At 41.8% G+C, this 20,656-nt stretch overlaps 2 protein-coding genes and 2 long non-coding RNA genes across 9 annotated transcripts; 2 read left to right on the top strand and 2 right to left on the bottom strand.

The window, feature by feature from the left end:
• Position 1: 1 nt before the first annotated feature.
• zswim2 (zinc finger, SWIM-type containing 2) lies at positions 2 to 15,033 on the bottom strand. Of its 3 annotated transcripts, none has more exons than XM_032557139.1 (9): positions 14,920 to 15,033; positions 3,590 to 3,746; positions 3,432 to 3,508; positions 2,805 to 2,845; positions 2,510 to 2,720; positions 2,164 to 2,415; positions 1,190 to 1,274; positions 821 to 1,117; positions 2 to 475 (listed from the first exon to the last, which is right to left on the bottom strand). In XM_032557139.1, exons 2-9 carry the CDS (start codon positions 3,737 to 3,739, stop codon positions 71 to 73), a joined length of 1,518 nt encoding a protein of 505 aa, XP_032413030.1. In that variant the 5' UTR covers positions 3,740 to 3,746; positions 14,920 to 15,033; the 3' UTR covers positions 2 to 70. The 3 variants fall into 3 exon arrangements, with proteins under 3 accessions (XP_032413030.1, XP_032413031.1, XP_032413033.1); XM_032557140.1 differs by lacking the exon at positions 14,920 to 15,033 and adding an exon at positions 7,462 to 7,573; XM_032557142.1 differs by lacking the exon at positions 14,920 to 15,033 and adding an exon at positions 4,522 to 4,787.
• On the top strand, positions 2,358 to 4,168 carry LOC116716233 (uncharacterized). The gene is made up of 2 exons (XR_004338417.1): positions 2,358 to 2,466; positions 2,542 to 4,168. It is a non-coding gene; the product is annotated as an uncharacterized LOC116716233 (long non-coding RNA).
• On the top strand, positions 7,597 to 20,187 carry LOC116716230 (calcitonin gene-related peptide type 1 receptor-like). Of its 4 annotated transcripts, none has more exons than XM_032557146.1 (13): positions 7,597 to 7,710; positions 10,119 to 10,184; positions 11,477 to 11,621; positions 11,771 to 11,887; positions 12,514 to 12,623; positions 12,705 to 12,799; positions 12,881 to 12,995; positions 13,089 to 13,242; positions 13,322 to 13,382; positions 13,456 to 13,522; positions 14,141 to 14,359; positions 14,465 to 14,506; positions 18,909 to 20,187. In XM_032557146.1, the coding sequence occupies exons 2-13, from the start codon at positions 10,134 to 10,136 to the stop codon at positions 19,113 to 19,115; spliced, it is 1,383 nt and encodes a 460-aa protein (XP_032413037.1). In that variant the 5' UTR covers positions 7,597 to 7,710; positions 10,119 to 10,133; the 3' UTR covers positions 19,116 to 20,187. The 4 variants fall into 4 exon arrangements, with proteins under 4 accessions (XP_032413037.1, XP_032413036.1, XP_032413035.1 ...); XM_032557145.1 differs by having other exon boundaries at positions 10,119 to 10,187; XM_032557144.1 differs by having other exon boundaries at positions 12,881 to 13,242.
• Positions 15,272 to 18,582, bottom strand: LOC116716232 (uncharacterized). Its single transcript, XR_004338416.1, has 3 exons — positions 18,175 to 18,582; positions 16,013 to 16,061; positions 15,272 to 15,558 (listed from the first exon to the last, which is right to left on the bottom strand). It is a non-coding gene; the product is annotated as an uncharacterized LOC116716232 (long non-coding RNA).
• Positions 20,188 to 20,656: the final 469 nt, after the last annotated feature.

Here is a 20,656-nt window from a genome sequence, read left to right as displayed (position 1 = left end):
ATGATTTTGACTGATTTAATAATTAGATTAGAACACATCGAGTGAAAAGTGCAGACATCCTCGTCTGCTATTATTGTTTGTTTATGGAAAATCCGGTCATTCTCAGCTCCAAGCCGTCTCCCGTCGCGTCTCTAACGGTCTCCTCGTCCGCATCTTTCGGATGCACTTTGGCTTTCCTGGCGGCCATGCCGCCTCGGGTCTTTTTGAGGGTATTCGGCGCTAGACAACTAAAAGACGAGCCGTCCATCGGCACCTCCGAGTTAGGAGCTCCACACGCAGGAGAGGGTTTGGTATTTTGAGCGAGCAGCGCTATCCCAGGGACAAACAGGTCTTTCAGGCGGTCTTCCTGCTGCGGGACGGAGGCGACCTCGGGAGAGCTCTTCCTGTCCGTCGGTCTCTGACAGTAGATGACATATCCGTCTAGGGGACAGGAGCGTGACCTCAGGAGGATCTGGTCCACACAGTCCACGTGAAACTGAGGGAACAGACGACAAAAGAGTATTAGAACGTCTTAAACTTCTTCACGTTTTGACATATTACGACCCAAACGTCAGTTCAAGTCACCGGGATTCTCTGTTTGTATCGTGATTTGCCACAAAGATCATTCTTATGACGATGATAAATATTTCTACAAGTTTAGTTTGTAGAGTTGAAGCTTCTGAAATGGATATTAAAACATTACACCTTTACTGTAGCTTGTTTCTCATCTGACTTGTACTCAACCATAGATGGTGGAGTCTAGAAAGGGACGCCAGGGAAAACATATCCCAGTTTTAAAGTTTGAAAACACCGGCAGGGAAAGCAGGAAGAGCGCGCGTACCTTGTGTTGACAGGGAAGAGTTCGGAGCCTCTGACCCAGACCGAATCCCCGCAGGCAGATCCGACACTGCATCCCCTCATCCAGCAGCCGAGAGCCGCGCCTCACCACGGCCGCGGGGACACGCTTCAACACGACGTCCGCAGGAGGCTCCGCCGGAGCACTGAGGAGAAGACGGCAACACTTGGCAACCACGTGAGCACTGCAGGAACTAAATCCTTCCTGAACGCACCTTCCATCCTGTGGCTCTGGATCCAAGGAGGAGCCCGCAGACGCAGGAGTCCACTCTTCTTTTCTGGTCTGTTTCAAGCGGAAAAGGTGGTTTCGTTCAGAAGCCGTTTAGGTCGCAGCAGTGCGACTGGCTGAGGTTACCTTTCTCGTAGCAAGAGGATGCTGCGAGTGGCTGCCTTGCGTTGCGCAGGTCTCACAGAGATACAGAGAGCTGCAGAGGCAGCATCTGCAAAAGACACAATGAACTTTTTTGATCTGCTTTCTGTCATAAGATAAATGCTATTTTCTGTCAGAGCATCAAAACGAGAAAACCGGTCCGGTTTCCTTTTACTTTAAATTCCCTCAGTGGAATCAGAATTGATGCCGGTGCCAGTTCAGGATGGAGAAATTGAGAAGAACCAACCAGGACTCTGAACTCTAAATGAGGCTCACCAGAAGAGTCTGGCCTCTTCTCCTCCTGCTCTGGAGCTTGTTTTGGTGAGTAAAAGTTTGAGGCGGGGATCAGAAGACCAGGTACGTTTGGGGTTCCCTCTACATATTTCTGGTTTACCAGGTAGGTAGGTCGGTGAGACTTTCTGTTAACTAAGGATAGCAGAGGTTTTTTTCTTTTTTTCCTGATGACAGTCAGGCCCCGTTTAGTTTCTCTGATTTGCTTCAACCCAACTCTCTCCCTTTCTCTCCGACAGTTGGACTTTATTGGCAAAGCAACCGTCTTTCCCTGAGACTGTTGTTTTATTGTGGTTGTCGTGTTTCACAGGCGTTCACACTACTGACACACCAACCTGATTACATTTCCTGACGACGGTGAGCTCAGATCGGTCGCGACGGTAAAACACGTTCAGTCGGCACTAACATGGTTTGACTGCCGGTTACTAGCGCGAAGGCTCCATATTGAAACCCGATGCTGCGGCTAAGATGGAGTTTCCTCAGACGTGTGGTTCTTTGGTACCGGTGAGTCTGCGTTACCTCTGGTTCCAGTCGGCTTTTGTACCGTAACAAACACCACCATAGCAGCTAGGTGGTGTTTGCTTCCCCATCCTGTGCCGAGTAAATTGGATGAGTCTCTTCTAAGGTGGGCAGCCTGGCTGCAGGAGCGTCGCTTCGGTCCAACCCACCTGTAGCAGGTCCCGGTGACCGGGCCCACTCTGCAGCTGCAGCAGACCACTCCCAGGTGTCTCTCTGCTCGCTCCCTCTCAGCAGCCGTGAAGAGCCGGGCCACGTTCTTTGCCTGCTCCTGGAGCAGCTGCAGGGAGCTGAAGCACTCCCTGCACAGGGGGCACCGCAGCATCTCCCGGCCGTCCGACAGGCCCTGGTGGTCGGCCCACACCTTCATGCAGGAGATGTGGACGCTGTTACCGCAGCCGTACCTTACGGGGACAGACGGAGGGGCGTCAGTACGTCGCATCCCAGAAACCGAGGTAGACGTTCCGGTTGTCAGAAACCGCCGTGACCCAAACCCACCTGCAGTAACACACGGGCTGTTTTTTCTGCAGCAGCCCCTCCAGACAGATGGGACACACGTCCCGGTTCTGAATCTCTTTCCGGCAGATGACTCCGGTCTCTTGTCCTGGAAGGCTCTGATGGGGGGTCTCAGCAGCAGAGGCTATAGCCTGGTGTGAACCCTGGAGAACCTCCAGCAGCTGGCGCTCCGACAGCCCCGCCTGAAATGCATCTGAAGCGGAAAAACACGTCAACGGCCACCGGATGTCGACCCGTCATCAAAACTAGAAAAGGTATTCAAGGCAGCAACGCTTACACTGGTGCTCTCTGGGTAGCCGGAATTTCCTCAGTAAAAGCCTGGAATCACAGACATCTTTAAATCAATGTAAGAGTTAAAAATATTTGTATCTTTTTGTAAGCAAATATAATTTAGTTTTTAAGTAATTGCAGACCGCCAACTTCTGCTAACTAGTAGGTTTGCATGAAAATATCTCTTTACCTGGTGTGAACCAACAGAATATGAATAATTTCTGCGATTTCAGGAAAAGAAGAAAAATCAAAATATTGGTAGGACTTTACTTGGAAGTCCTACCAAAATAAAGTCCATGTTTTACGACAAGGATGTGTCTTAAAAATGACACATCAGGAACACGAAGGGAATCTTTATGAATGTTTATGATTGTTTTCATGAAGTTGCATTACATTACATTAAAAGTGTTAGTTTTTACCAAACGGCATTTCATGACAACAGTCATAAATGTTCAGGAAGACTGCATCATGTTAGTTACCTTCCTTTTGTTTACGAAAGTGTCATGTCAGTCTTAAGCACACCCCTTCACAGTAAAGTGTTACCAAAATATGAAATGCTAGTTTGAAAGTCGCTGGCTCAAAACCTGGACAACATTTGAATGAAATTGCGGCGCAAACTGTGTGACGGTGATACCAGCAGATGTGTTTGCACGGCTGCTGCTCCCTGGCGAACGTCGGACAGGTGCACGTATGCCGCTCGCCCAAGCACACCTGGACAACAAGAGGACACGATGGATCCTATGTGTCCCCGAAGTCTCTTGAGAGGACCCCGACTGTCCCGAGGCGACCGACCTTAAAGGTGGCCGTCTCTCCGTCCTCCCTGAGCAGGAAGGCGGTCGGGCCGAAGGACCGCAGAAGGAACACGGTGGAGCCGAGGGCTTGGTCCTGATGGGAGCTCACCGTGTCGCTGGGAACGTTCCTCCAGCCGGTTCGCCTGGACATCCTGACGCTGATGGATGTACACCAGAACATTATGGGAAACGGTTAGAACCAAACTGTTTACAAGGAGCGATAATGTGTTGCAACAGTTATGTATCATTATAGGATGGACTACAGAGACCAGTGTCACTCTTTATCATAGATGGACTAAAGAACCTATCTGTTTGGTTCTTTTGTTCAGATTTCTTTGATCTTTATGAAAAGTAAGAATTACAGAGAGACACATATATGTCAACCTGTAAAACTACCATCACTCCCCCCAAAAAAGAAAAGAAGAATACTTTTGAATTACAAATGTATTAATTTTATTGTAGGGACACATCTCATTCACTTCACCTGTTAATGCTGTAATATTTTTGTTTTATTAACTATTCCTGCAGATGATTGATATTTTTCTTGTAGCTTTCATTAAATGACCTACTTTGATCTCTATTTGGTTTTTCATTTGGTTATGAAAACTCTAAAACAGCGCCCCTCATGGTGGCAGCGCCTTACAGCAGCTCTGCCGGTTCTGATTCTTTTCTTTCCCTAGACTTTAGTTCATTTTCTATCTGAATCGTTTCTTTTTGGACCATTCCTCACTCTGAAAGCTACAAACTAAGAGCATGAATCATTCCAGCGGATAAGCGTCCAGAATCAGACAGTTGTGACGCATCGAAATGCCCGAAGCGACGTTGTTAATTTACACCCCGGTTCAAAGCAACAGATACAGCGAACCGTTTGGATATGAACTGCTTAAATGAATACAGAAAGAAAGTACTTCAATTTAAAGCGGATAACCTAACCTGTTTGGGCACGAACGTCTCAGAAAGTAAGCTGAGATGTCCTGTTTTGCGCCACAACGATGAGACTACAGAACTTTACAGTCGAACCGACTCGGAGATCCTGTAGGCATGGTAACGGTAGATTTGTGCGTTTGACCGGCAGAGGGCGACATTGTCCAGAAATGGAAGACGCCCTTCCAGTTTGATCCATTTTCTGCTGCTTGGAGATGAAACAGCAGTAAAAAAAAAAAAAACAACACAAACTTTCTCGTTATTTGAATATTTGAAAGAAAATTAAAAATATAAAAACAAAGCAGGTCATTCAGTTCAAATGAAATTCAAAATTGCTTTATTGACCCTCAAGGGAACTGAATTGATATTCTTTGCATGTACCATGCATGTTATTTATTTGTTCAATGATTGACTGAGGAAACGGCAATCTAGAAGAGCAGAGCTGCGATCCGGTTTGTGTGAATCGACTTATTTTATTTGGGCTCTCATCATAATTGAAACAAACCAAGCAAACAGAACAACAAAAGGTAAAGATGGACGGCGGAGATGGAGATGGTGAGCCTGCGGCGGGGGCAGAACTGGGCAAAGGTTTATTTTTCTTTCCAGTGCAAACAACCTGATGGTAACAGAACAAACAACTTTTAATTTGGGTGTTTCCTGATTGTTGAAATTGATAAATTGAAAAAAGAACAGATTCTCAAAGATGAATCACATTCCTATTCTACTTCACATCTAAACACAGGAACTGAAAGACAAATCAAATGACTTCTAAAGTCTCTGTAAACTAAAACTTATCATCCACTTTTTGATTGAAATAGAAAGGATTAATTGTGCCAATGGAAATGACTGAATCACATGAATTTATTGAGAGAGGTTTCAAAGTATTTCTAAATAAAGTACCAAGAAATTCTTTGCTTTTCACTGCTTTACAACTTTTCTTGCAAGTGAACTTCCTGATGTGTTTCACAAAAACATCTACCAAATGTGATTGGATTTCCATCCACTCAAATGAGTCATTAGGAAAAATGACTCATTTCTTCCTGCAGACATATAATACTATCACACTAATACTATCATCTTCCACTAAATCCAACCGCATGACTGCAGAGGCCGATGAATTCCAGACGGGTCGTCGGCACGTTCCAGCTTTGGGACGGACTGGGTCGGACACAAAACACCGCTTGGCCTGCTGGCTTTTAACAAAGCTGTATTGTTGTAAAGGTGCCAAAAGTAAATATGACCACCAGCCTGAAGTGTTCCTACGAAACAACATGGATCCCTGCTCACATCGATTGTGTCGTACTTTTACACCGATATCCAAATGTTGAACCTTTATACTACTATGGCACAGATACGTCTGGTTTGCAACTGCTTCAGGTTCTTAGTAGAGATGAAAATTATGTTCATTAATTTGCACTGTTACATTTGTCTTAATCGGTGAGCAGAAATGAACCTTTACTGCCTGAATTGATTTGAAAGTCCATTTATATCCATTAATTAGCACAAGCTAGTGCACCAAAAAGAGACATTTTCTCTGAAAACATGCTAATTTTACGATCAGCTGTAACGGCTGTTACAGTGGTTCTAATTCTCGGTATCTGTAAAATATGCTTTAAGGGGATATAAAAGCCACTCAAGCTGCTTAAATCCTGAAGGAACAGATTTTTACGTTTTGACCAACCTGCTGATGCATTTAACAAATACATTAGATTTTTTTTAATCCTGTTTATACAGTTGAACATTAAGTTCATCCGAGGAACGCTCACAATGGTCTCTGAGATCTTTTCGATGGCCAGAGCAACAAACAGCGTGACGGTGAGCTTAATGGCCGCGGTGAAAAACGTGCTGCTGGCAGTGATGGCGTTCCCCAGCAGAGTGTAGGCGGCGAGCGTCGCCAAAACCGTCATCTCGCTACTGGCGAAGGAGGAAACCGTGTTGAGTCCTCGCAGGTGGGAGCTCTTCAAAACCTGCCACGTTTCTTTCCTGGAAATATTGGACACAACGCCAGGAGTGAAGGCTCGAAAACTCAGCTGGTAGATATTACGAGTTAAAGCGAAATCGACTGAATCAATAACAGTCTGACAGGCTTTCATGAAGCCTGTAGTGATTCTACAGGCTTCGGGTTTCAGAACATCAGGATCAATTTCTGCACATTTCCAAATAAAATCGCTGCTTTAAAGCACTGATCCAAGCAGAGATTTAGTCTCCTTCCCCACAGCTTTCAAGAAAACCGAGCCTCCCGTCTAAAACAGATCAGATCAGGTCAGTAGAGAGAGCACTTTTAATGATATAAAACTTACTGACTTAGGACTTTATTATGAGGGAATGTTTTGGTTGGTTGTCATCATATTTGTAGTCTGACCAAACATCTACCAGAGATTTTATTTCCCCTCATTTGCTCAGGAGAAAGACTAATTCTAGTTCCCTGAAAAAAAGTCCACTTCTAATCTGATAAGTTATCACTTCAATAAGTTTTAATATCCTAAAAGAACAAAATATATTTCTTTTCAAGTTTTCTCAAACCATCAAACCTGGTTGAGATTCCTGATCATAAAAGGAAACTCAATTCTCAGGAGTAAAGTCAACACATCAACTCATTAACATGGAAGAGTGAAATACTAGCTCCACTTGAGTTCACTGAATTAAATGGTACCATTAACTAAACTTTTTTAAAACTACATGTTTAGGATCATATTACCTTGCTTCAAGCCTGCAGTTGCAAAACCTGCTACAAACATTTTCTCTATTTCAGTTCAATTAGAAAGCGTTGTAGTGTAGGTCATTCCTGCTTTTCCTATTTCGTTCAAGCTGAAGAAAATACAAAGTATAAAAATAAACACTTGAGGAAAATAGTTTTTACTTCCAAACTGCTGTCTTTATTTCCTGGGCCGTTTGTTTTGGGGTGAGAAATTACAACGTGTTGATTTGGAACATACAAATGCTACCCACCAAACCTGAACTGGAGGAGGTGGAGAGAATGAATGTTCTGCCTCCTAGGACGGCCCTCTGATGTCACACGCGGCTTCGGTAGGTTGTGAGGGGCTCGGCTCGGTTCAGTGAACCTCTGCTGCGCCGCGCACACGCTGGACCGCCGAGGCCGAGTAAAAAAACAATAATAATTACATTAAAAGGTATTTCTCTCCAAACTAAGGAATACTCTTTGCTCTGGCAAGACTTTTTCCTTTCTCTTCTGCCAAGGTAAGAAGATCCTTTAAACAAACAGCTAGTTCATTCTGTTTTCTAAGCTGAACTGATACATGTGAAAAGGAGGGAGATGAAAGTTTTACTGTTCCAGCTGTTTTCTGGTAACCCGTGCTTCTTTTTTTTTTTTGGTCACACTTAACAAGCAAAACATGAGTTATTGTTGAAGAGACCGGCTTCGACATTTCGCTGAGGGTCATTTTGTGTCTACAACAAAACTATTTCCGTGACATAAAGTAGAGTATGCAACAAGCAAAGTGGATTTGGAGGATGACTTTATGAGTTTCATGGAGTTGGATCTTCATATTCATTCATGAGGAATCAAGTGTTTCACATTGTTTTCCTGTTCAACAACTTGCACAGATTCCTGTTTGGTTAGGGCTTATCTATAACAACATCGTTGTAATGTCATTTGTTGTCCTTTCTTGTGGTTTTACATGTTATGAAAAATGAAGCCCTTTATGTTATGGAAACACGGTTGAAGCTCTAGAAAAAAAAAGAGATTTTTCAGAAGGTGGGATGCTTAGGTATTAAGAATTAGTCAGGTGATGAAATTAATCCATAGCTTGCATCCTGACACAAAATTCAATGTCTGAGGTCAAAACAGGGAAAATCCCATTTCATATACAGATGGATTCCACCTGCATGGACACACATTCCACCCTTTTTAAGTTGGATATCCTGATTTATTCCTCTCCATAATTTTTTGTCCCACGTTAAATTTTTTGGGGAAAAAATTAAACACAAAAACAAAACTGTTCTTTTCTCCCATTTTTTTTCTCATTCAATTTGCACCATTATGCCTCCTTTAACAACATAGAACATTATAAAACATGCTCATTTCTTTGAATATACAAACTTAATCTCAGATATTTCATCAGTTCTGAGCTCGTTAAGGAAAGCACCACTTAGTGCATAATTAGCTGCTGCTGGCTCACTCCGTGTTTACATCGACTCCTCTCTAATCTCTGTGTCTGCAGATTTGGGGCAAACAATAGGAACAGAACTTTCCTTCTGTCCAAGTATTTCAGTAAACGCTTTGTCGGTCGTTCTCAGACGAATCCTCCCGAAACTGATCTGCGCAAACTTACAACGTTCTTTGGCGATATCGCAGGGACGATGGAAGCAAAGAGAAAATGAAGCCACGCGGCTCCGCTCTCTGTGACCGGATGCCTGTGCAGAGACAAGCTCACGTTTTTGAATGAAGTGAGCAGAGCTCCGCTTGGGTTGCCAGGTTTAGGGGCTTGACTTTTCTTGGGGTTGCTAGGTAAAATAAATTGCCACGACTATTTAGTTTACTTTTTGAAGAGGGTGATTTTGCAGAGACCAGCAGAACGGCTGGCTGTTTAAAATGATTCCACAAGCAGGAGATACTCTTATCTCCATGCAAATTATTAATTTTGCATAATAGTGGACCTCTAACTAACTAACTACGCTCAGAAAAGTCAACCAATTCACAAAATATTCTTTTTAGCCCCAAAAAACTACTCATCAACTATATCTAATTCCCAGAAACATTTTCCACAGTATTCTACAAACAATACTAATACATTATTTCACACAACTGTGAGTAAAACTTAACTTATGGATGTGATAAAGGTGAGCAGTTCTCCACCAGGATTTCATGGAAAAATACCGTAGCCGTGGCCTTAAAGAAGGAATAGTCACATCAGCGGTGCATCCTTCTTTAATTACGTCTCACCCAGTGTTTAACACATGTAGACGAGTTTCCCTGAGCTACGCTACAGCGTGAAACCCTGCCGATATGAAATAATAAAACTATTTAATGAACCTGCGTGGCTGTCTGACGTCTGCTTTATGACGGCTTCCCAGACGGTTTTCTGTTTACGACGTCCGCCGTGGTCGACGGTGCTCCCCTTACGTTTTACACGCTCGGTGTTTTGACTAAACGTCCGGTTAAACTTGCTCAGCAGGCATAACGCTCCGCGCGGGAAGGAAGTGGAGGGGAACGGAGGAAGCAAAGGTTAAATCCGTGACCCCGACATCCAGAACAAAACAAAACAGTCCACAGCTCCTTTTACATATTTAAAGTAAACACGGCTCCGCTTGCTCCGTTTATGTGATTCCTGATGAAGATACATTTGATCTGTTGTGGTTTCCAGCAGCTGGACAATACAGACGTAGAAAATATACAACAACGTTGTTCGTGTTGGCACAAATGGAGCTTGTGCCGACACGTTGGATCGAGCCAGCAGCTGCTCAGGAAGAACTTTTATTTGCAAACTCCAGGGACAAACTATTTGCTAAAGTGTGGACATTTTTATCTGTTCCTCTAGATCCACTAAAAATAACCCCAAAAGAAGATAGGTGGTGGGGAAACCTAATTTCAGAATAGCTGTATCGGTTTGGAGTGATAAATCACTTTTCTTTTTCTCTTTCCTCAGAGGATCGGAGCGCAGATGGATCTGAGCCGCATCGTGTTGCTGCTGGCGCTCCTCTCCTTCGACGAGGTAGTCGCATTTTATCGTTTCCCAAGAAACGTCAAAAAGTGATCTGGTGAAAAAAAAATAAAATAAAATTCTACAACAATAAGAGAAAAATGAATCAGATTTTTGATTCTTTTTCTAAATAGTATGCATTATTTATCTAAAATCTTTTCATCTAAACAACTAAACGCTTCAATTACTTTAGTCAGATCCTGTTGAAACGGAAAATGTCCTGCAACCCGCATTTCTTTAAACGCAAAGACAACTGTTAAATGTTTCATGAGACCGTCGTGCTAAAACGGTGCCTGAGGTCAGAGGCTTCTGCATATTTGCTGTAACACAGACTGCTACGGGAAACATTTCCTGCCTGCCATCGCCATCTACATCGACTCTGAGAAAATTTTCTACTAATATTATGCAAGCTTAGAGGACAAACGCTGCGACAATCATGTCTGAACATCTCAACTTTTTTGTGAGACAATAGCGATAGAGGTACAGACTAGCTTCACGTCTCTACCTCGTATCACTAGTGTTTTAGATTCTTCTGAAATTTGCTTTGAATGTGAAAAACGGTAAATGCAAGACTCTTCACTTTACGTTTTTCTATTTCATTACAGCGGTACGGTGGACTCCTGTGGGTTAGGGACCACGGCCGCCAGCAATTCATCTGCTGAATATGACGATACTTGATTTAGCAGAATAGATCAAGATCTGCATCGATAACAGAAACTTTACTTGTTTTGGCCGCAACATTTTTGTACCCAAAATTAGGTTGTTAAGATTCCTAAACATAATCAATTATATCTATAAAAAGTCATTAAACAACATCAATTTAGGGCACTGGTTCCCAAAGATGTTCTGCCCCCCCTATGGATTACAATAAAATCCCCCCCCCAAAAAAAACAAAAATATTTCTACTGGTCTACATGTTTCAACCAGACAGCAACCTAAACACATATTTTGTTTTCTAACTCCACTGAAGTTTATTTCACACTTCAGGTTGCAACAAAACACACTACAAACCATCTTTACAGTGAAACACTTTTGTGTAACTTTTTATTTTTTTATTTTTTACCTTTTCTTTCATCCATAGAGCTTCTTACGCCCCCACTGGGGTCGGGGGTCTCACCTCACACTTTGGGAACCACTGATCTAGGGATGCACAAGTTCAGCCTCTGTTCTGAATGCATTTTATTAAAATTTTTTTTTTTAGGAGTCATAGGTTTTCAGAACTGCCGAGTTCAAAGTGAAAAGATTAGGTTGTGTGGCGTTATCCAGACATTTTGTTTTAACGTATCCGTTTCCTTTAATCGTAGCTGTCGGTCGAGGCGACGACCGACGACGACAGAGGCAACGGGACTCACGTGAGCCTCCAGTGGCTGAGCCAGCGGATCGCCGTGTCCCAGTTCCGGTGCTTCCAAAGGATTACGAGAGGATCTGATCGCAAAATTAACAGTAATGGTGAGGGATGGAAACGCTGCGCTTGGGAAGGCGTCGTGTTTAAAAAGCCTCTTCGTTAAGGGACGACTTTCTAAAGGAATGCACTCGTACATTATTGTGAAAAATTGACATTTTAAACTACGCTTTTTTTCCTTTTTTTTTTAAATCAGGCACTGCAATAAATCACTGCAATGCTACGTGGGATGGATGGCTGTGCTGGGGAGACACTGAACCTGGAGCGACAGAGCAAAACTGTCCAGACTACTTTGATGATTTTGACACACGAGGTGAATTTCTCTGGTCCTGTAGGAAACGCACATTTTCAGATTGAGAGAAAGTTATGAAAAATTAAGAATAATGCGAGACTAATCGATTAGTCAACACTGTTAATTTTTTCTTCTGCATGTGCGTCTTGATGCCCGCCTTGTTTTTGTGTTGTAAAATGTCAAAAGTTGCCAGGAAATTCAATCGTACGAAATTTAGCAGTCTGACATGTACAGTACTTGCCAATAACGACAAACACAACTATGCTCAAGAGTCTCAAAATAAAAATCCTAACTATTACTTTGTTACATCCTAATTAAGTATTCTACTATTGGCTTGGACTTATGCCAATAGTAAAAGCTACACATGATCCAGTATTTATACAGGAAACATTTCTTGAAGCTCCTGTATTTACAAAAAAGACTCCAAAAAATACAAAACAATTATACAATCTAACCCCTATTCATCTTCCAATCTTTCAATTACACATAATTATCAATTGGTATTTTACATTGTCCTGCAAACTTTACACATTTCTTAACTCGTAAACAAGACGGGCCGCTGGATGAGCGGGGCCAACCTTTCTGGGGTAAAACTTGTCGTACGCCGTCAACGAGTGAAAAAGTTGTGTAATATTTTTTTTGCGCAGCAATAGCGGTAAAGGTCTGCACAGAGACCGGCGAGTGGGCGCGACACCCGGAAAGCAACAGAACGTGGACGGACTACACCAGCTGCAAACCCGACAAAACAAACTGGACGGTAAGAAACGCACACGTAAGCACTCGCGCCCAGACAGTGAGCCGAGTGTGGCTACGTTAATGTGACCCCACGTTCTTTCAGCTTACGGCAATGATCCACTTCTACTTGATCTTGATCGGTCATGGACTGTCGCTCGTATCGCTCCTCGTTTCCTTAGGAATCTTCTTCTATTTCAAGTAAGTTGCCTTAAATCGGGAGTAAACTCATCATTCGCTCATGATAAAATGTCCCTAAATTCTCCTTTCTGGTTTCCTCAGAACTTTGAGCTGCGAGAGGATAACTCTTCACAAAAATCTTTTCCTTTCCTTTGTCTTAAACTCAGTGATTACTCTGACATGGTTCTGCATAAATAAGGATTCGCTGAGCAGCCAGGTCAGACGGATTTCTGCCTTGCGATCAAACGAAAACGCGGTTGTTCGTCGAGCGCGCGGCGGTAATGGAGTTTCTGGGTCTCTTTCTGAACAGGGCAGCTGCAAGATTCTCGCGTTCATTCACATGTACATCATGAGCTGCAACTACTTCTGGATGCTGTGCGAGGGCATTTATCTACACACTCTGATTGTGGTGGCGGTGTTCGCCGAGAAACAGCATCTCATGTGGTATTATCTTCTCGGATGGGGTTAGTAAAGAAGAGCTTTGCTTAAAAACAAAAACAAAGAAATAAAACTGCATGTTGCTAAAGTTCAAACGTTCCACAGGTTTCCCCCTTGTGCCGGCTGTTATATATTCAATAGCACGCACCTGCTACTACGACGACAAGTGAGTTTTCACGATTTGCGCCGATGCATAAAGTATTAGATGTTTTGTTAACGTCTGTACCGTGCGTTTGCAGATGCTGGGTCAGTTCGGCTACGTCCCTGCTGTACATTATCCACGCTCCCATCTGCGCGGCGTTAGTGGTGAGAGTTTTTATTGGATAAGCCAAAAGAAGAGGTTTTGTTTTTTCTTTTCCCTTAAAGCTGTTTTTTTTTTTTTTTAGCATTTTCCTTCTGATGTGTAAAAAGCTTTAAAGATGCAATATGTAACGTTTATAAAGCATATGTTTTTTGAGATATTTCTTAAAAGTGTCACTATGTCATGATGTAGCAAAACAAGCTACTCATAGAGCTCTGCCTGTATTCATACAACTACTGTAATAACTGCGGTAATGCAAAGAGCTCCAGTAACTTATTTCAACAGATATCTGTACAAACAAGAGTGGGCACTTGCATTATGATGCCTTTTTAAAGAATTTTTTATAAATCCCTCAAAACCACTATATTGGGATCAATCGCCCAGGCCCTTGTAGGTTCAAAAAAAAATTTTAACCATTACTAATAAGCACCTTCATTTAAAAAGTGCATTTTGTGTTTACTGGACTAATATTTAACTTATGTGTGACAAACATAACACAAGCAGGAAATCATAAAACACACCACTCTACTATTGTGATAGTCTAACGTGGCAGGTATTTAAGCTGAACTACGTCTCTATATTGATGTATTTCTAATGTCGTATCTGAATTTCCTTATTGACAGGTGAATTTCTTCTTCCTTCTCAACATCATTCGGGTCATCATCACCAAACTGCGCGTCACGCATCAGGCTGAATCCAGCCTGTACATGAGGGCGGTGAGGGCCACCCTCATCCTCATCCCCCTTCTGGGCATCCAGTACGTCCTGCTGGCGTACCAACCCCACAGCCACTGGATCTCGGAGATTTACTTATACATCATGAACATCCTTATGCATTACCAGGTCGGCGCCGACAGAACACGCTAGATTGTTTTACGTTTTGTTTTATAAAGTATGACTTGATATCATCTAGTATTATTTTATTCTCGTCTTTCTATTGACATTTAGGGTCTCTTGGTTTCTACGATATTCTGCTTCTTCAACGGGGAGGTGAGTAGTGACCTTAACTCCAAAACATACTCTCTATTTTATATTTTGGGGGGTTTTTCAGTTTAGGCGCTACAATTAATTCAGTTCTAATTAAATCCAACCAAATCCACTCTGTAACACTTTTAAAATCTTAAAGAGCCTACTTTTATTAGGCAGTTTTAAAGTCCGGCTGAAATAAGGAGTTTCGTAATCATTTCTGACGCTTTTGCCTACACTCCCAATTATTTCTATTGTATTCATTTCTCTAACTGCTGGTCTGTTTTTCTTCCTTTGAACTCTTTTGGGGACATTTTCTATTACAAGTCACTGTCAATTGAAAGTGTCTTTGTGACTGCATGCTGGCTCTCTCACACACAAACACACACACACAGCCCTAGCTCCGACATACCTCGTACATTTCGGCTGCCTCTTACCTTCTGCCTCAGTAGCTGATCTGGCCTCGTGTCTCTCTCCTTAGTCCTTCTCCCGCAATGAATCCTCCTCCATATCTAATTCTTCTCATTTCTCCCGTCGTCCACCTGCTAGCAATCGGAAACGCATCGGTAGGTGTGGCACGTTTTGCAGGCTTTTTAGTACTTGTTTTTTTCCTTGCGCTTTTGTGGTTTATCCATTTCCACTCGCTTCTCCTCAACTCTGGTCAGCTCAGCTGGCAAAAATTCTATGACAGGAAGAGACGGGCTGTGAGATCTTTTTGGATTAGCCCGATGTTAGAAGCAAACAATGGCCAGTCCAGGAAAATTTTTTAATGGCATGCTTTTTTTGGGGGGTTAAATCATGACCACCCCTGACCAGACGTCCATTAGAGGTGCAGCAGTGGCTTCGCGTGAGACTTTTCCATTCCAATAAATGGAAAAGTTTGCGTGGGGTTGAGATCAATCGGGTTTTTTTCTGGGAATGGCAAGATCATTTGCTGATGTCAAAATCGTGGCGCAGGGAAGCGTCGCCGTTTGAGGATTCTCGTCGCTTTGGTTGGTGGGGAGTGGACTCTGTGAAGCTGAGGATTCTGGATCACACACACACCCGTGACACCACTGACTAAAAGTTGGACAAGACTGAGAAAACAAAATGAAAATAAAATTACAAACCATAAACCTAAATATTTACTCATATTTATTTATTGACATTAAATAAACCCCCAAAGGGTGCATCTTTTGGGTGCACCCTGTTAACCCCCGTTCTAAACCAAGACAGAAAAACAGACATTCAACTTAGTATTTCTATTAATCCTTAAATTACCTTTCAGTATAGTCGACATCGACTTACTCATATTTGCCATAAAACCTTTGCAGCAATTTCACTGTATTATCAATCCAATTTTTGTAACTTGCACAATTATTATTATTTTTTTTTACCAAAAACAATATGATAAACATTAAATTTGGCCCAACACTCAATTAAAGTATGCATTTGAACAATTGAAATTATTCAGACAAATGCTAACATTCAACAACAATGTGCTAAACAAAATTAAAACCTAAGCAAAAGACATACAATACGCTCACCGACCTCAACGCGACACGATGGGGACAACGGTATGGTGGCTCTCAGTCAAAACCTGTGGGGTACAAGATAACATAACAAGGCATGTTGTTAGGCTTTAACCACAGTCATGTGACATTTAACAGTGGATAATGTAAACATATACTATATTTTAGAAACTAGAAAATTTCGGAAGAAATTTAGCCGGGGCCTGCCAAGGCGCGGCCGTGGGGTTCGGGCCCGGCGTCGTCACGCCACAAATCGGCGTTGACGCTAAAGAACGCCGCGACGTGATCAGTGGCACGCGGAGAACCGCAAGAACGTTAAGCGAGGCGGACGTGCACCATTCGGTACGATTTAAAATGTTGTCAAGGCTTTTATTTTGGAAGTTTTGTTAAACTTCATTTCAAAGGGCCAAACTAATCCCATGCGTAATAGTCCTTGGGTTAAAATAGTTATATAATGCTCAAAACACAAGTAGCTGATGTAAAAATATTCAAGGCTTTTATTTTGAAATTGTCAGTATGCTTCATTTTAAAGTTCCGAACTAATACCACGTGTAAGAGTGCTTCGGATGAAAAAGTCAAATAAAGCCAAAAAGAGCAATTACGTCATGTAAAAACTATTCAAGGCTTTTATTTTGAAATTTTCAGTATGCTTCATTTCAAAGGGCCAAACTAATACCACGTGTAACAGTGCTTTGGATGAAAAAGTCAAATAAAGCCAAAAAGAGCAATTACATGATGTAAAAATATTCAAGGCTTTTATTTTGAAATTTTCAGTATGCTTCATTTTAAAGTTCTGAACTAATACCACGTGTAAGAGTGCTTTGGATGAAAAAGTCAAATAAAGCCAAAAAGAGCAATTACGTCATGTAAAAATATTCAAGGCTTTTATTTTGAAATATTTGTTAAGCTTCATTTCAAAGGGCCAAACTAATACCATGTGTAACAGTGCTTTGGATGAAAAAGTCAAATAAAGTCAAAAAGAGCAATTACGTCATGTAAAAATATTCAAGGCTTTTATTTTGAAATATTTGTTAAGCTTCATTTCAAAGGGCCAAACTAATACCATGTGTAACAGTGCTTTGGATGAAAAAGTCAAATAAAGTCAAAAAGAGCAATTACGTCATGTAAAAATATTCAAGGCTTTTATTTTGAAAATTTTGTTAAGCTTCATTTCAAAGGGCCAAACTAATACCATGTGTAACAGTGCTTTGGATGAAAAGTCATATAGAACTACAGTGATGCGTATTTGTAGTACAAATCAGCAGCCAATAGCCTCTTGAGTTCCGTTGCTATGGTAAATAATGGTCTCAGCAGGGTGTGAGCTCTGAGCTCTCAAACACACAAGTGTGTAGTAAAACGTGTTTGCTCAAACACACAAGTGTGTTTGAGCAAACACGTTTTACTGAAAAAAAGCATTGGAAACAAATCCTTCTTGTTCGGGAACCGTAATACATATTCGAAAAGCGTTTTAAGCGTATGACAGTTCAATGTGTCTTCTGCGATAGTCCCGAGATTCATATCTGTACCTCACTCAGAGCATTTACAGTGATGAGAGAAAGAAATGTTGTGCCCAGATCTGAACCGAGATCGGCTCTCACTCTAATTTGAGCAAAAATGAGAAAGTTTGGGTCGCTTAGAGGCAAATTGTGGACAAACCGTAACTGGTACCGACGAGCCGTCTTCACTTTCGAAGAGATCACAGACGTATCTACAAAATGAAATTTGAATGGCATTTCTAGGTGAATTTGTGACGACACAGAAAATCCTCAAAAATAGGGTATTTCCAGGATTTTTCCCATTGACTTATAATGGGGTTTTTTTCGTAGTTTTTTGCGAATTATGTCGCCACGTTAAGCCCAAATCCCACCAAAAGTAATAGCTCCAATGGCGTGAATTTTCTGCACGTTTTGATACCTCATTTGTAGGTGTGCACCCAGCAGTATGAGCCGCATTAACGGTTACGGAAGAAAAATAAAGAAGAAGAAAGAAACACTCTCTCCGACAATAGTAATAGGTTCCTGCCATTGCTTTGCATGGCAGGCCCCAATGACCTTCAGCTGAAAGCAGAACGACATGAACTTTCAGGGAACCAATAGCAATTGAGAGCTAGCGAGGCTAGCTAGGGAGGTAGCTCCAACAGTGATCTTTAAAGTCGGCAAAAAACTCAACCTTCAAACTCACTTGAACCAGTGGCAGCTCGGAAGTCGGCTGATAAACAGCAAAACTGTCGACACGACGATTTGTTACAAGTTTATGTCCAGTACTTTTTCCGTCTTAAACTGCAAAGATTCTCACGCTAAACAGTTTAGCCGCTTCTTCTTCTTCTTGAGTTTCATTGGCGATTGGAAAAAACGGTAGGTTTGCACTACCGCCACCAAGCGGTAAGGATTGTAGATAGCATGACAAAAGAAAAAGAAAAAAAACAACTTGTAGTGTTTAAAAAAAACAAATATAGCCCGATGTCATCTGCTTTCTGAATAATAACAGTACTATCAGCAAACACCCAACGCCATTAACTTAGCAGATTTGTCCACAATCACTAATTCCAAAACCAAAATCGTTTCAATTTTGTTTAGTTTGCTCTATTGCTGGTTTGAGTGAGTTATACTAATAAATATAGGTAGCCAGTACAATCTGAAGAAGTAATAATTCGGCAGATGAAAGCAGAAATGATGACTTCTGTAAAAAGGATGTGACGGAAGAGGGATCTCTGCTTTGAAACAGAAAATATATTTTTACTGGTTAGAAATCTGGTGAACATAATGTGTCATACAGTAAAACTTTTTCCACGAAAACTTGCTTTGCTGTTTTTTTTAAAAAAAAAAAAACCATGTGTCACAATTTAAGTTTGCTTGTTTTGTGCCGAGTCAAACGAGAGGAACTGTGAACGGCGTGCGCTCTTTCCCCCCCTCCAGGTCCAGACTGTCCTCAGGAGACAGTGGAATCTTCTGCGGATGCAGTCTGCCGGCACGTTTGCCAACCCCGAGTTCTTCCGTTCGGCGTACTACGTGGCGTCGTCGCTCACCGAAGTCCACCGCTGCTACAGCATCGAGAGCCACACCGAGCACATGAACGGCAAGAGCTACTCTGACATATTCAGATCGGAAAGCCCTTACGTGTAAGAAACGAGGTTCGACTGAATCTTTTATGAACGGACATGCAAAAAAAACAACAACAACAAAACAAAAAAAGGTTAAGAGAGCAGTTTGGATTCTCTTCTTTACATATTTCACCAGACTTGACTTTGCAGTATCAACTCTTAGTGTTGCAAACATTGAGGCAAAACAGGACCAAGGAACAGTGATTGTTTTCACTCTACTGTATCCTATTTATGTGGGAGATTAGTGCAAAGTTGAGGTAAATGTCAAAACAAAACAAATGGCAACCGAGTGGATTTTCTCATGTCACTCTATGGCATTTCTACATGAATAATTGGACAAAGCTAAACTTAAGATGTTGCTGATTTTTTTTTTAAAAACGTTTCACTCCATCGGGCACTGTTTGCATTTCATGCATTTGATTTGGTTTAATTGTATTTTCATTCATGTATTCAATTCCAAATGCTGGAGAAACGACAGAAGCACACTGTATTGCAGTGTGTTTGTACAACGTCTGATTGAAACTGTTTCGAGGAAACTCTTTGAGGCACAATCTGTCACATAAACTGTTTTTCTGCTTTCAACCCGAGATGCTCGTAGTCTGTATTTTGGAGTCGAACGCTAAAGCTTATTGGTTTTGGTTCCGACTCCAAATCTCTCCAGAGTTTGCCGATTGTTCTACTGTGAGACCAATGACTACTGTTAGCAACGCAGTGAATTTCTCTTCATATATTACAAGAGAGTTTTGTATGGTTAAAATTCTCCAACGAAGCTTAGACCCTAAAACCTCGGTAACTGATAATTCACTGAATGTGCGCATAGTCGAAAATAAGCCCAGCTATAACAGGTGACGTAATGTTAGAATGTCCTTTACTCATGTTTTGACTCTTTCTCAATGTCTTCCTGTGAAAATACCTTTTTTTTTTGGTCACAAAACACTAAAATTGTTATATTTCCGTATTTAATCAAGCTCACCTTGTTTAGTCAGGTCATGTTGTTAAAGCAACCGTTTTTATCTAATAGTATTTAAACTACCAAGAGATTTTGTTCCTACTGAAGTAATAATACTGTAAATAAAGACTTGTTGATTTAAAAACATGTTGACTTTCTTTTTGCAGCTCCCCCACCCTCTCTTTCTCTTACCCCCATTTTCTTTCCTAAAGAACAAAAAAAGAACAAATCACTTTGTTGCCTTTCCCACATATCTAATTGAGGGAGGAATTTCCTCGTCTGACCTCAGAAAATATTTCTCGCTCTAATGAATATTGTTTCCAGACAAAGCAGGGCGGGTTACCGTCTGTTCCGTGTCCAGAAGGCATGCGAGTGCAAACGGGTACAATTAGGAAGTCCCGCAGGAAAAGTCCTCCATCTATACTTTTGTGCCATCGTTTGTCGAGTTCGATCCGTAGAGAGGCTGGTACAACTCTGGACCTTTCTCTTCCGAGACACGGCCTGATCGAAAGCACATGTGCAGCTGTAAGACTTTCTATATACATGCCTTTCAATTCCAGATAGGACTCTGGTTTCTGTGATTGTTGGAAACAACAATTATGAAACCGTCATGC

This window comes from Xiphophorus hellerii, chromosome 24, assembly GCF_003331165.1.
Source record: "Xiphophorus hellerii strain 12219 chromosome 24, Xiphophorus_hellerii-4.1, whole genome shotgun sequence".
NCBI classification, from domain to species: domain Eukaryota; kingdom Metazoa; phylum Chordata; class Actinopteri; order Cyprinodontiformes; family Poeciliidae; genus Xiphophorus; species Xiphophorus hellerii.
Note: the sequence above shows the minus strand (reverse complement) of the source record. Positions and strands in the feature narration are given on the sequence as shown.

Excerpts from the sequence above, each read along its gene's own strand:
- zswim2 (XM_032557139.1), bottom strand. The coding sequence starts at position 3,739 with ATGTCCAGGCGAACCGGCTGGAGGAACGTTCCCAGCGACACGGTGAGC. Across the intron at positions 2,846-3,431 it reads CCGTGCAAACACATCTGCTG|GCTTTTACTGAGGAAATTCC; the intron begins GTATCACCGTCA and ends CTGTGATTCCAG. Across the intron at positions 1,275-2,163 it reads GTCACCGGGACCTGCTACAG|ATGCTGCCTCTGCAGCTCTC; the intron begins GTGGGTTGGACC and ends TGTCTTTTGCAG.
- LOC116716230 (XM_032557143.1), top strand. The coding sequence starts at position 10,134 with ATGGATCTGAGCCGCATCGTGTTGCTGCTGGCGCTCCTCTCCTTCGAC. Across the intron at positions 11,888-12,513 it reads TGATGATTTTGACACACGAG|CAATAGCGGTAAAGGTCTGC; the intron begins GTGAATTTCTCT and ends TTTTTTGCGCAG. Across the intron at positions 14,360-14,464 it reads ACATCCTTATGCATTACCAG|GGTCTCTTGGTTTCTACGAT; the intron begins GTCGGCGCCGAC and ends ATTGACATTTAG.